Source organism: Dasypus novemcinctus, chromosome 1, assembly GCF_030445035.2.
Source record: "Dasypus novemcinctus isolate mDasNov1 chromosome 1, mDasNov1.1.hap2, whole genome shotgun sequence".
Classification (NCBI taxonomy): domain Eukaryota; kingdom Metazoa; phylum Chordata; class Mammalia; order Cingulata; family Dasypodidae; genus Dasypus; species Dasypus novemcinctus.
Window position 1 is genome coordinate 43209307 of NC_080673.1, and position 15548 is coordinate 43224854.

At 41.4% G+C, this 15548-nt stretch overlaps 1 protein-coding gene across 10 annotated transcripts in view; it reads right to left on the reverse strand.

Annotated features, from left to right (window-relative positions):
* Nucleotides 1-15548, reverse strand: part of DCLK2 (doublecortin like kinase 2) — a 187030-nt gene that overhangs the window by 46935 nt on the left and 124547 nt on the right. For all 10 annotated transcript variants that reach the window (XR_188638.4, XR_011648536.1, XR_011648537.1 and 7 more), the window contains one exon: nt 12433-12527. Coding sequence is in view for 6 of the 10 variants with exons in the window: in XM_004469813.3 (XP_004469870.2) it covers nt 12433-12527 (95 nt within the window). In the remaining 4 variants the exon portion in view is untranslated. The remainder of the gene's footprint in view (nt 1-12432; nt 12528-15548) is intronic.

Below are 15548 nucleotides of genomic sequence, written 5' to 3' on the forward strand. Positions count from 1 at the left end.
TGAGATTTGTCATTGGTTAATAGTGGTAACACAGAACCTGCCACCCACGCATGAATACACTTTAAGACAGCAACCAACTCAACAGCCAATCAATGGGATGGTGGGAAGGCTGCTAACAAGGGTCCTTCTGATTCTCTGAGTATTGCTGCCACCTCACTTGACTACATTGACTGCCAACAATAGCATAGGAACCTCATCGCATCCCTTCTGAGTGAGCAGGTCAAGAAAGGTGTTGGCTTATTGGCTTTAGAGCGTCAGACAGCTGACGGACCATCCTACTTTCTAAAAACTGTCTGCATGCTGTCACTGTGAGGTATCGCCAATTTCCAGCATGCCAGGGGAGGGGAGGGGAGGGGTGGTTCCAGCTACAGAGGCTACCTCAGTTGGACACTTGAGATTGACCAGACTGGAATGGGCCAGTTCACTACAACCACCTCTATTATGGGTTGAACTGTGTCCTCCAAAAGGATATGTCCAAATCATAACTGCTGCTCCTGGGGATGTGACTTTATTCGGAAACAGGGTATTTGAAGATGTTACTGATTAAGATGAGGCAAAACTAGATAAGGGTGGGGTCTTATCCAACATGACTGTTGTCCTTATAAGAAGGGGCGAATTGGACACAGACAGGGGGAGAACACCATGTGAAGACTGAGACAGAGAACGCCGTAGACTGCCACCAAGCCAGAAGCCAGGATGGACGCATGGGACAGATGCCACCGCCTTCAGAGGAAGCATGACCCTGCCATCACCTTGATGGTGGAGTTTTAGCCTCCAGAAAGGTGAGACAATGAATCTCTGTTGTTTTAAGCCACCCAATTTGTGGTACTTATAAAAACAGCCCTAGGAAGGCCTAAGCAGCCTAAGGAAACCAAGACAACTTCTAAGCCTTAACTCTATGTAGGTATCTCTAAGGTACTAGCCAAGAAGATGTTATAATGATCCACTTTCATGAATAAGGGGGCCTTTATGATTGGCACAAATGTTGCTTATGTTCACATGACGTTCTTGCAATTGACCCCAACTTAAATATACCTTTTATTAGCCTATGTAAGCACTGACTTTCTTGGTAAATCCTCTCCCCAGTGCCAAAAAAATGGGCTTCAGCCCAGTCGAGCTATTTGCCAAAGAAATGCCTGTGTTTTCTGAGCAACTACAATGTGCAAATCACTGTCCTCAGAGAGTGCCTAAGATTGATTATTATGATTTATTCTGTTAAGGTGCTGAAGTCTTCAAAACTGCTTTTGTTTTTTGTTTCTCTTTAACAAAATCAATTACATTCAGAGATGTAGTCACCACCCAACTTTGAGTAATGAAAATAGCATAAAACTGGTTAGTCTTTTAGTGCTGAAGATTATTAACTGACTTTAAATGCAAAAGAAAGAGCCAAAGCTCCAGGGAAAAGCAAAAAACGTTTAAGGTCAGCAACTACTATGGATTTACATTTCACAGCTTCGAAAAGAAGTTTTCAAGTTCAGAAGGTCAAAGAGTTACATTTTAGCTCTGCCAATCAGGATGAGATACTACCAGCCCTGTCATCACACTTCACAAATCTGGAAAATCTTTCACCACCAGCAGACCCAGGAGACATCATCAGATAAAATAGCAACACATCAGACAGTTTATAATCTCAAGATGTTGGATAATGTTCCAAACACACTTTTTTCTTCTTTCTTTCAACCAACAAGAATGCTCGCAGCAGACAGCCTCTGGACATGGGCTTCAGCATCAAAATGTGAGACATTTTATCCCTCAGTGTCCACAGATGTGCCCGTGACATGCAAGCCTGAAGTTACCACTGCCTTCAAAGTCTTCAACTGGGACCTGGATGATGAATTAAAGTTCAGGGAAATACTTTCTTCATCCATCTGGCAGCTGATGACACATTTAGTACTCTTTATTGCCTATCTGTCCCAAAGAAAATGCTGTGATTTAAATGTAATAAATATTCCTGCAAGGAAAGTTATCAGCCAGATTGAAGGGACTCTGAGGAAACAGGCGATCGGGAGCTGAGGTCAAGCAAAAAAATGGAGGGTCAGGAAGTTGGGGATTAAGGGAAGAAAACAAGGCCTGTGGCGGTGGGACTCTAGGATGTGAAGAGAAAAGAATGGGCAGGGAGTGGTCAGGCAGTCTAGAAAATAAAAGGACTGGAAGATGAACAAAGCAATAAAACTGATGGGGATAGAGGCTCTGGAGGCCTCAGGAAGGAGGATGGACGGAAAGCAGTTGAGGGAGAGGGCAGCATAAAGAGGAAACTTGAGTTGGCTGATAAAGAGATGAAAGCAGAAAGAAGGCTGGCGTGGTAACCAGCCTTCAAGATGGGCCCACTGAGCCAGGCCCTTGTGCAGTCCCTCCGCACTATTCAGGGCTGACGACCGTGATGACTAGGATATAGTAGAAATGTCGTCTTTCTCCCACAGGGAGGCCATAAAATGCAGAGCTTCCACACAGCCAGCTCTTGCTCTCCCTCTCGCTCAGATCACTTCCTCTGGGGAAAGCCAGCTGCCGGGCGCTGTGGACACACACCCAGAAGCCTCCCGCCAAGAGCCAACACCGCCTTGCCAGAGAAGTGAGTGAGCCGACCTGGCCATGGGTCCTTCCTTTCCAGTCAAGCCTTCAGACGACTGTCACCCTGGCAAACATCTTCACCACAACCACAGGAGAGACCGAGACCAGAACCTGCTGACTTCCTGGCTCACGGGAAACTTGTGAGATAATACGTTCTTACTGTTGTTTTAAGCTGCTAAATTTCGGTATAACTTGTTAGTAACAGAAGTACCTGTAGATTACTAACAGGGTTGGAAGTTGTGGAGAGAGCAAGGAAGCAGAGATGAAGGACAGAGTTAGGAGGAAAAGGCAGCAATAGAGAGAAAAGCAGAGGCCGTAGTAAAATCCAGAGCTGGATTTCTCTCACCTTCTTCCCTCCTTGTGCACTACTGCATCTTACTTTTTTTATAAGTGAAACTTCCTTCATGTGAAAACTGAACCTGGAAAACCCAAGGTTTGCAATAAGAAAGAATAACAAAACACTGTTGAGCACTCTAGTCCAAATGCTTTGCCTATATTTAATCAATCTTCCCAACCCTGTTATTCCCCCCTCCTTTTTTAAGATTTATTTATTCCGCCCCACCTCGTGGTTTATGCTCACTGCCTGCTCTCTCTGTCCATTTTTTTAAAAGTTTTTTTTTATTATTAATTTATTTCCCCTTCCCCCGCCACCCTCCACCCCCCAGTTGTCTGCTCTCTGTGTCCATTCACTGTGTGTTCTTCTGTGTCCGCTTGTATTCTTGTCAGTGGCACCGGAATCTGCATCCCTTTTTGTTGCGTCATCTTGCTGCGTCAGCTCTCCTTATGTGCAGTGCCACTCCTGGGCAGTCTGCACTTCTTTCGTGCTGGGTGGCTCTCCTTACAGGGTGCCCTCCTTGCACATGGGGCTCTCCTATGCAGGGACACCCCTGCATAGCATGGTACTCCTCGTGCATCAGCACTGCACATGGGCCAGCTCATCACATGGGTCAGGAGGCCCTGGGTTTGAACCTTGGACCTCCCATATGATAGGCGGATGCTCTATCCCTTGAGCCAAATGCGCTCTCTGTGTCCATTTGTTGCTTGTTCTCTTTGTCTGCTTGTCTTCCCTTTAGGAGGCACGGGGAACCAAACCTGGGATCTTCCATATGGGAGAGAGGTGCTCAATTGCTTGAGGTACTTCAGCTCCCTGGTTTGTTGCATTTCTCATTGTCTTTCCTCTTTGTGTCTCCTTGTTGCGTCATCTTGTTGTGTCAGGTCACTGCACCAGCCTGTCACGCCAGTTCATTGTCTTGCTTGTCTTCTCCAGGAGGTACTGGGAACAGAACCTGGGACCTCCCATGCAGCAGACAGAAGCATAATCGTCTGAGTCACATCTGCTTCCCTTACTATCCCCTTTTTACCAATAAGGACGATATGACTTGGCCAAAGTCACACAGCTAGTGTGAGTGGCTGAGTCAGGATCAGCACTCTGGCTTCAGGGACCATGCTTTTAACCACGGTCCTGGGCCACGTCTTGGCCCCACGTGGGAGAGGCGGCTGAGCACTGAGGGAACCCTGGACTTCATTCTTCCTGCACCTTAATCCTTCAGCCTAAGTGGGCCAAAGGCCCTTCATCTTGATTCCTCTCGCTTAACTGGAACAGATTGGTACCTTCACATAAAACTTTATTAAGGGAAGACAAAAGAAAGATAAACCAGAGTACGGGGGACCTCAGTACCCTTGTAGCGCAGGTCCAGCATGGCCTGGTAGACCAGCACCCCTGTGGTGGAGGAGGGGGTTGTACACCTCCTTCCCAGGTGAAGGCCACCATGAGCAGCCGTGCCCTGCAGGAGAGCCACACTCCCTCACTCCACATAGCAGTGACGCCAAGTTCTAAGCCCTGGAGGCGGGGTCCTGGGGAAGGCACCCAACGGGGGTCTGCTGAGTGGCCAGAGCCTTTAATAATTTCTTTTGTGAATTTTAGGTCTGGTCATGTCTTTTTCAGTCATCTGTTTAACCAGCTGACCTTGCTTTCTCCTTGTGGCCTTAGTGGTTAAGAGCAGGAGCTCTGGTTTCATATCCTAGCTATGCCTCTATAACCACAGTGTAGCTTCCCTCACCAGCCAACAATATAAACTATAGTATCTCATAACCACATAACCACATAACCCATGTGTTTGCTGAGTGCCAAGTCTGCACTGTTTCCAAGCTGTGCCTATCTTAACAGCACTGGGCTCCGCTGCTGGTTTTCAAAAGAAAACCAATAACCCAAACCATATTGTAAACTTGGTCATTTTGTTAAAGTTTTATGGGGTCAGGTAGAAATGGCGTGCACTCAGGGTAGATAGAGCAGCTTGAATAGAATCCCCATTAGCTATCTAATCCCCTAGGAATAAGTGTCAACAGGAGTTCTTCTCTCTCTCTCTGCCTCCCTTCATCCAGTCTCTCCCCTACCTCAAGATTTCCTTTCCCCTTTCCCACCCCTCTTACTCCTTCCCCATTCTCTCAATCCTTTTTCACTCAGAGCATTTGCGCATATCTAAACCCAGATATTCACTAAGCAAAGGGCCCCCAGGGCTCACCCACCTAAAAGACTTGTGCAGCAGAGCTTTTCTGTAACAATTACACAAGCCTTTGTTTGTCTTCAGTGCCTGTGCTGGAGTCACTGAACAGGACCCAAGCCCACGCGCAGACTGCCGCGGGCAAGGAGTGCTGTGCCACGCAGGGGCACCCCCGCCTAGAGGTGCCCCATGTGCAAGGAGTGCGCCCCTCAAGAAGAGCCACCCCACGTGAAAAAAGCGCAGCCCACCCAGTTGTGGTGCCCACACACGGAGAGCTGACGTAGCAAGATGATGCAACAAAAAAGAGATGCAGTTTCCCAGTGCAGCCGAGGGTGCAAGTGGACACACAACACACAGCAAGTGGGCATAGAGAGCAGACAACAAGGCGGGGAGGGGAGAAGGAGGGGAGAGAAATAAATAAAATAAATCTTAAAAAATGAAAGCGTGATGGAAGAAAGGTCAGAGCCTTTCACCAAGGGGTTGGAGAAAGGGACCCAGAAAGGGTCAGCGACTTGACTAGGCATTGGAACCTTGAGCACTTCACACCTCTGATCCTCAGTGTTTCCATCTATAGAACAAAGATTGAACTAAAAGATCTGAGATGCTTTGTTTTTCACATTTTGTCATTTTTATGATTACCCAACAAAACAAAAAAATTATAACTGATGTACAACTAACTCTCAGTTGCCCTAACATCTTTCAGTTTTAGGAGTAAAGAACCCAAATTATTTCATCACTACATTATTTTGCACCTCCATCCTGCAAAGTTGATTCAAAATTTGAAGAACGCGTTGGTCGGACTTCCTCTCCTGGGTTAGTGCTGACCCTCAAAGAACTTGATCCTCTATGACTATGTGCATACAAATGAAGCAGAGCTGTGTTCTGCAACACAGTCATCACTAGTCAATCTAAGAATACATTTTGTGGGGAGGGGAGTGCTTTTTGTAAGCTCATATGTTTTCCAATGAGCCAACAAAAATGCCACTGAAAATCTGTGGTCAGAAATTAAACATCACACATATCACTCTACTGTCATTTCAGCTCTTTCAGTGTCCCCACCAAAACACCAAAATAATTACCAGGAACTGGCACAAAGGAGGAAAATCCTGTGACAGAATATCCAATTCCTTAGGCACTGACCCTCCTTCCCTTTGATGTAACCTTGCTTAATTCTCTACTGAGTCAAACCTAAAGTTGGCTTCTGAGCCAAAAGCCAAGTAAGTCCTGGCAAATAAGAGACACAGTGCTGACACCCGCACATGATGCTCTGGCTTGGTTTGCTTGCTTTTGTCAATTCTCTGATTATCTACCAGCAAAGCCATTAAAGCATCTAACTAGGATAAATAGTGCTAAAGAGTTCCTGCCCATGAAAAGGAGTCCTCCACTGTCAGATATTCCCTCTTAATTGATTTTAATAAGCTATTTAAAATGAAGGGAGAAGAAAAGGCATAGCTAATACATGGTAATTAACAGTAATTCTCCATGTGTAGTGTCACTGAATAGCAAAAACGACATGGATGTGGACAGATAACTATAGATTTACAGTGACATCAAAATTAGAGTATTTTGTACAAAAGGACCATGACTAAGTTGCAGTATTTCAAAGGCTAGTTTTTATTCTGAGGACAGTATACAGCACAGACTGTTGGGCATGAAAGGGGATGAAATTGTTACAAAGGATGTCCCATGAAAATAGGCAGTGGCATTTAGCTGCTACTATTTAATGCAAAATTCCATGATTCTGTATCACCTTGAAAGTGAAAAGTAAAGAAATAGGGTCCCCAGCTTCCTAGATGGGTTTTTTTGGGTTCACTTAAAAGAACTATAGGGAAGTGGATGTGGCTCAAGTGACTGAACTCCCACCAACAACATGGGAGGCCCCGGGTTTAGGTCCCAGTGCCTCCTAAAGGAGAAGAGCATACAATGAACAGACACAGCAAGTGTAAAACAATGAGGGGGTGGGGAGAAAGAAAATAAATCTTTTTTAAAAGAAAGAACTATAATCCTAGCATTTCCCTTGATCAACAGACAATTTGTCTTTCATAACTTGGCATCAATAAGTAATGCCTGAGCATTTCCTGTGTGCCAGGGTACTGTGCTTGTTGCTAAGATGACATGATAATTAAAATAAACCCAGTACAGCAAGAACAATTTTATCTAATGTCTCAGCAAAAATATCTTATCACATTTTTTAAATTCCGTGCATCTTCACTCCATAAATGCAAGTGGTCCTGTGCAAGTATGTGCACACATGCTCATGTGTAAAGGAGTGGGTGTGTGCTGGGAACACTGACATGTATTTCCTTGAAATCTTCAGTTGTCCTGCCCTGAAGCTGCAGTCGTCACTGCTCTTATTTTAGCACTGCTTATGCAGCACCAACTCAGCTAGTGGCAACAACAGAAAGTACAATCTTGGTCTTCCAGCAGAGGATAGGCTAAGAAGATGGGAGTTTAGGTGACCAACCAGTAACAAAAAAGGGCTGAGGTGTCTGCCCTTCTCGCCACATGCAGCTCTGAGTCAAGGATCCAGCTCTACCTGGAGCAAGGGCCTAGAATGACCTTTGTGTGAGGGTCACAAGAAAGCTTATGCTGGGTCTGCCCTAGGTTAACAATTAACAGCACTAGGAATCACTTGCTTTTGCTTTAAACAAATGACCAAAAACTGAAATTGGAAAAGAGATGAATCAATTTGAATTATTCTTACTTTAGTTCCCTTTAAGGTTAAATTAAACCTTACAGCATGCCTCTAGTCTATTCTGGTGAAAATAAATTGGGGAAGGAAAGCTGAAAATAGCTGGTTAAGTAGTGGTTTTTAACGTATATTAGAATCGTTAAACTTTTCTTAGAATTGACAATTAAAAATCCATTAAAATTGTATTATGAACTGACCTAAGCCAATTCAGCACTTCAGGAAATGCCTGGTTCTTTTGATAAATGTACGTAGTTTTGGCAATTAGAGGTAAAGGAGAGGAATGTACCCATTGTACCCAAACTTACTACCAGTCTCAGTCTAATGTAACACTTTTTGTGATCTATGTATCTTTAAAAAAAAAAAAAAAGACAAAAAATAAAATAAGAAAGATTTTCATTAAAAATTATAATGTAATGCTTGCTTTGTAAATTCACATTTACTGCACACTTATTGCTTAAGGTATATTCATGTAAAAATCATATAAAAATTTAAACGATAAAAATAATAATAAGGTGGGTTGGGGGAAAAATAAACCAAATGTAAGATGCTTTGGTTAGTAGAAATATTTTGAAGATGCTCTTTAATCATTAGTTAAAAATGTTTAACAACAACGCAAGATATTGGTGGAAGGGTGAGGTATGATAGCTCTGTATGATACGTATGTTTGTTTAGTAAGCTCACACCTATCACTATACACTTACTGATTATGTATACTTATGTATGAGTGATATACTTCAATAAAAAAAGAAAGAATAAAACTAAAAAATAAATTAAAAATAAAAATAAATCCTGCCGGTGTCATCCGCAGCACTGTCCTTTCTGGGGGGCATTTTTCTTTTTCTTCTCAGGTTCTTAGAGGAGCATCAGGCAAGAAAAGTTCACTCTGAGGTAGACACAGTATTCTCAGGACAGAACAAGCAAACCTCAGAGCTGGGTGGGGAACAGAACCTTCTGAGAACCAGGGGGACCACAGACCTCACGCTCTGCTCCAAAGGTCTCAGGACGCTGGGCTTGGCCAGCAAGAGTGATGGGGCTCTCCCAGTCTTCCCAATACACCATGGACCTTGTGTGCCACTTATCTTACTAATAAAAAATATTTTTCAATATCCTTAAGGTAAAGAAAACCTCTCAGGTGATACTTGAAGTATTTGGGCAACCAATCTGAGAGAATGCATTCCTAACAAAAGTAGTTCTATTGTTAACCATGCATGCCAAGGGAATGAAAGTTAATTTATACAAATAAACATGGCACTGTTTAGACTTTGATATTCTTAGAGTAACATCACTACGGTGCTTTGAAGCCGTATGTACCCCCAGAAAAACATGTTCTTAAATTTAATGTATTCCTCTGGGCACGAACCCATTGTAAGTAGGACCTTTGGATGAGGTTACTTCAGTTAAGGTGGGGCCCACCTCAATCAGGATGGGTCTTAATTCTAGTACTGGAATCCTTTAAAAGTGGAGCGAAATTCAGACACAAAGAGAGAGAAAGCCACAGGAAGCAAGAAGCTAAACATCAACAGAAAAGAAGGGAGAGACCAGGAAGACACACTACGTGCTCTGCTAAGGATCAAAGATCGTGAGCAGCCAGTACCAGAACCTCATAGTCTTCAGGAAGAAAGCATCGCCTTGATGATACTTTGATTTGGACTTTCTTTTAGCCTCAAAACATAAGCAAAAAGGGAAGCAGACATGGCTCAGCTGATAGAGCGTCCGCCTACCACATGGGAGGTCCAGGGTTCAAATCCAGGGCCTCCTGACCCGTGTGGAGCTGGCCCACGTGCAGTGCTGATGCACACAAGGTGTTCCGTGTCACGCAGGGGTGTCCCCCGTGTAGGGGAGCCCCATGCTCAAGGAGTGTGCCCTGCATTGAGTCATCCTGTGCAAAAAAAGCGCAGTCTGCCCAGGAGTAGCAACACACACACACAGAGCTGACACAGCAAGATGACACAACAAAAAGAGACACAAATTCCCAGTGCTGCCGAGAATGCAAGCAGATGCAGAAGAACACACAGCGAATGGACACAGAAAGCAGACAATGGGGGCAGGGAGGGGAAGGAGAGAGAAATAAAATAAATCTAAAAAAAAAAAAAGAAAACAAACATAAGCAAATAAATTACTATTGTTCAAGCAGAAGCATTGCACTGGTATTTGCTTGAGATAAATTCTGGTACCAGTAGAGTAGGGTGCTGCTATTGCCAGTAACTAAAAATGTGGAAAAGGCCTTGGAATTAGGTAATGGGTAGAGGCTGAAAGACTGTGAGGTACTTCATAGAAAAGGTTTAGATTGCTTTGAGGAGACTGTTGGTTAAAATATGGATACTACAGTTACTTCTAATGAGGTCTTAGAAGGAAATGATGAATGTGTTATTGGAAAATGGAGGAAGATAACTCTTGTTTTAAAGTGGCAGAGAAATGGTAAAATTGAGTTCTAGTGTGGCACTGGATAGGAGGCAGAACTTGAACTTGGGATATTTAGCTGAGGTGATATCCAGGCTAACTGTGGAAAGTGCAGCCTGGTTTCTCCTTGCAGTTTATAGTAAAATGTGAAAGGAAAGGGATAAGCAGAGAACTGAACTCCTGGGCACAAAGAAACCGTAAACTGATGGTCTGGAAAATTCTGACCTTCCAGAAAACAAGTCCCCAAAGACTATTGCTCCACGTGAGGGTTAACTGAAAATGGAACCAGCTGGCCAATTCAGGGGACCTCAAGACTGGAAATGCAGTTGTGAGAGAAAGATCCATGAAAGGCTCTATTGTGTAATAGTTTGGGCTTATATGAACTACATGTAAAACCGACACGTTTTTGCAAGATTTGTATGAGCAGAACCACTGCTAACCTAGACTAAAAGGGACAGAAAAGGGACTAATTGAAGGAAGAATGGCTTCAAAGAAATAACCAGGGAAGCCAACGTCTGGACCAAGGGTATTTCCTCATGTCAAGAGACCAGGCCCACCCATGTGTGTGGAAAATGTGCGTCTTCCCTGGCACTTGGAAAGGGTGGGCCTTCCACCCCATTATTCATGAAGAGTGCTGCCACCCCAATGCTTAGAGAGGGTACAGCCTGCTCCCCAGTGGTTGGGGAGAGCATGGCCACTGCACAAGCACTGGGAAGGGGTGGGGCTACTGCATCATCAGAGGACAAAACATTGTTCCACAGATCTTTGAAGTCTCATGGATTTTGTCCTGCTTTGAGTCTAGAATTGTTTGGGACCCAAGACCCCTGTCCAGAACGGGAACGTTTATCTTATGCCTGTCTCCCATTGTACATTGGAAGCAGATAACTTGTTCTCTAGGTTCCACAGACAAAGGGGAAATGTGCCCAGGACAGACCACACCCATAACCATTTTTATGGGACTTTGTACTAAGTATTGTCTCTGATATGACTTAAGGCTTTTGGAATATTGTGATGGAATGAATGCATTTTGCATATAGAAAGAACATGTCTCTTTGGGGTACAGTGTATCGAGTTTGTAGTTTGAAGCTGTAATGTACCAAAGAAAAATATGTTCTTACATTTGGTGTGAAGCGATGCTAAATAGGACCTTTTGATGAGATAACTTCAGTTAAGATGCAGCCCACCTTAATCACTATGGGTCGTAATCCAATTATTGGAGTCCTTTATAAGCAGAGTGAAATTCAGACAGAAAGAAAGAGAAATTTATAGGAAGCAAAAAGCTGAACATCAATGGAACCCAGAAGAGAAGGGAGAATGTCCATCTCTACTTCCCAGGGAACTCATTGAAAACCTTCACTGGTGTTCCCAGCTTGTGGCTTGAATTTGGACTTGCCAATTCCCACAATCAAGTGAGCTTATTCCTAAAAATAACTCATAATATTTACGTAATATGAGTGGGTATATATCTAAATATCTATATACATAGATATATATCCTATCTGTTCTGTTTCCCTAGAAAGCTCTAATATAATTATCATATAGACAATATGATCATTTCTACAAAAGGAAACTCTCAATCTTAAACCCAATTACTGCTATTTTATCAGGCAACTTTTCTCTCATAAATTTAAATTACTGGGAGCGATTGAATCAAATTAAACTTGTCAAAATTTGCAAATCTGGCTTCACTCATCATTCTTCTCCCTATTAAATTGCCTATTAAACCAATTGCTAATTGTGTCAAGTTATTGTTTATTTTTTCAAGATATCACAGCCAACATCTAAGTTTTACTTCTAAGTTTCTTGACCAAAAATGAACATATTTTTCTTGTACTACTTGTGTGTATAAGTGTTATACTAGTATTTCACTTTATTTTAGGCTTTAACAAAGTCAAATTATATTAGCAATAGTAAAATCATGATTGATAATGAGATTTTTAGAAAGAATCATGGTGTGTTCCAAGGCATTACCACTGCAAGTCATTTTCATAAAAAAAGGGAAACTACTATTAACTGTAATTTACCACGATATGTTCAATCCTAACCACCACCTTGTATTTTCATTTTATGGATGGGAATACCAGCTCAGAGGAGATAAATAGTTTTACTTAAATTATAATACTAAACTGGGCACCGGAATCAAAGCCAATCCTTAACTCTTTTCTTTTTTAACTTGTTACTGCCCCCCAAGCCCCTAAAAGAATTAAACAACTAAACTGTGCTATCCAAAATAACAAAATCACACAAATATGGCATTGTCCTATTTCATACCTTTAATCCTCTTAAACTTCCTGGGCTGGTTGGAGAGGAACTGGAGGATTTCGTAGATTTAGGAGTAGAAAGCTGGCTGCTGGGAGTTCCATTAACTGACCATGAGACACAAAAGGGACAGAGGTCATTAAAACCCAAAACAATCAGGTAGTATAAAATCTCTACGTGCATGCAAAATATAGCCTCAGTGGCACTTTGATTCATTTAAAGCTCAAAGCAGATGACGAATCAGCAAAAGCAAAAATAATGTATCTTATTGTACTAGAGACCAAAAAAATCAGACAAATAAGGAGTGAAACTAGAATTATTTTCAATAATTATTTTCCAACAGTGATAGAAACAAATACATAAAGCATTATGGAATTAGAGATGTCAACAAGAACACTGATATATCCTGCCTGCCAGCAAGGGTAGAGAAATAATGCCTTTTATGTTTTTAATGGTTTACTAAGAAGGTTGTTCTATAACTTCTAATATCCAATTATATGGTATTTACCAACATGAATAACCTGAAGTTCTTACTATTATACTTTCACCATAACACAAAGAAATTCTTAAAGTACAGTCTTAATGGAAAGGGAGAATTACTAGTCATTGTCTTCTTATCTACTTTTTTGTTTAAAGGCCATAAAAGACACTTTTCAACTTTATTTTTTTAGGAGGTACCTGAATCCTCATACAGGGGAAGCAGGCACTTAACCACTGAGCCACTGAGCTACACCTGCTTGACTCAACTTTCTTTTCCCTAGATGAGTTATTTACAATTCCTTCTATTTCTCTTCACTGCATAATTTTCCCATCATTTAGCAAAGGTTGGTAGTTTTCTATACACCCTCTCCAAATCTCCTTATGCCTGAAGTTGCAAACCCAATTTAGATCCTATGCTAGGAAGAGTATTTGGGGAAGGATTTGCAGATTCTATACTAGAGAATGCTGGTCAAACATTTCAGCATGATTAATGTGTATTCCTAATTGTATCACCTGGATCCACTTGTGCTGTAATTTCACAAAGCTCACAGTTAACATCTAGTATTGATGTGATTTTTTTTTCCTCCTCTAAAAAGTAATTTGTGATGCCTTTTATTATTAATCTTCAATGCTTTTGCCCAAAGTAGATGAAAACTGCTATTCATCTTTATGGCTAGAAAGAAAAACAAAGTCCATTTGCCTTGGATAACATGAGGGAATAGACAACAGTCATTTTGCAGACACTAAGAAGCATAAAAACTAAACACAGAGATAACAATCCTCAACAACAGCCTCAAAAAGGAAGCACCAGGCCTTGAGTGGTAGCAGAAGTCCTGGACCACTCAGTGCCGAGGATTAGATCTGTCTTCTGTAAACAGGGATATGTGGGTTTAAAAGTCACACTTGTTTATTTTATTGCTCATTTTAAGTTAAAAGACAAATTTTATTTCCATTTCCCCAGTTATTTTTAAAAGACAATACTTTATTTTGTCTAGTTAAAATTCACTTTCTTATTCAAAATTAATTACCAGTTCTATATAATAGATTTTATAAAACAAATATATGAAGGTAGAGTACAACACAAGTAACTGTACAATTAATTAGTAACTTTTAGAGTATTCAATAGCCCTGAGTATTTCTCATTTAAGTTTACTTTCAATTAGTGTTATTTCAAAGGGAACTGGGGATAGGAATCCACATAAAATAGCGATTATTATAGACAATGAACTGTAAACTTGCTGTGAGTTAGGCCTGAATTACACTTTTATTTCATTCCACACAGCAACTTGTACAGATCACCAGCTCCTACTCAACAAATACTGTTAGCTTTCATTGACATTCAGACACAACGCTGATATCAAAGGCTTCCTTGGAATGGCGATAGAAAGGGAAATAGAGAAAAATCAGGTGCTGCAAGTAACAATCTCTGTAGCAGACTAGTCTCCCGAAAAATACACCCTCTGCCTAAACATAGTTTCTTAACGAAACTCCCTACCAGGAATCTAACTGGGGTCAATAACTACATATCCATATCTTCCTCAAAGCAACTCTCATCCTAAAGAGAAATGAAGTCACAAGTAGCCCTCTAAGTTTTCAACAGAGTTGGGAACGTTCTAAAATATGTTCCCTAATGACTAGTCCTTAATTTCATTTTCTTGCACATTTCTCTAGAGTCTTTGCGAGGGTAGATGGACCTGGCAAGCTGCAGTGTTGAGCCTGTTATTCCAGGTCCCACCCCCCTTTCAACTATAAGGTAAGAAACGTAATGGGAGGGCAGAGGAGAGAGAATTTGTTGGCTTCTGAATTCTTTCTCTCTTGCTAGCTTACGAAACATAAATATTCACAAGCTAGAAAACTAAAGCGAGTATTCTTAAGGCTCAGATTCTGATAACTACCTATTTATATGATTCAGCTTAATTTCTATGTGCTTATTACATACTATTTAGCTACCTTCATAAATTAGAGTTTTGTTTGGGGGAGTTAGTCTGCTTCACCAGAGCAGCATTTTTGTCCTAAGTGTTAAAAAGTACAATACTGTATAATGTTTACAAAGTTACTTGTTCTGTTCAAAATTCCAATTAGTCCCATGGAGTTCTCTCAATGGTAACAGGTACACCACAGCTAAAGCAGTTTCTAAAAGTAAGTTATATTTCAGGTGCTGTGGCTTTTTTTGATACCAACTCTCCCCTCCTTTCAGGAGGTAAGGAGTGGTAAGAGAAGGTTATGTAAATAAATACAGTAGATTTCTTCAAAATCTGATGTTCCAGCAATTCACTCAGACCTCCATTTTTCTACAACTGCAGTTAAGTGCTGAACAGGACTTTGAGTTAATCTCTTATAAAGAAGACCATTTGCCCTCTGAAATTTGATTTTTCAAATCTCACAACTCTACTCACATGCTTGAGGAATACTCTATTAACCCAAATTCAAATTATGAACTCAGTTGAAATGTGGGGAATGCTGATTTTCATTTATCAGTTTCTAGGCATTCCAAATTCAAATTAAAAAGAAATATTTACAAGGCCATCTGTACAAAGAATGTGCTGTGAAGCAGGTTTATAGTTCGATTTGTTAATTTTCCTCTTTTGACCTCAGGTACATAAAACTGTATTAATCCTAATAGCTGATTCTTAAACCACTCTCCCCTC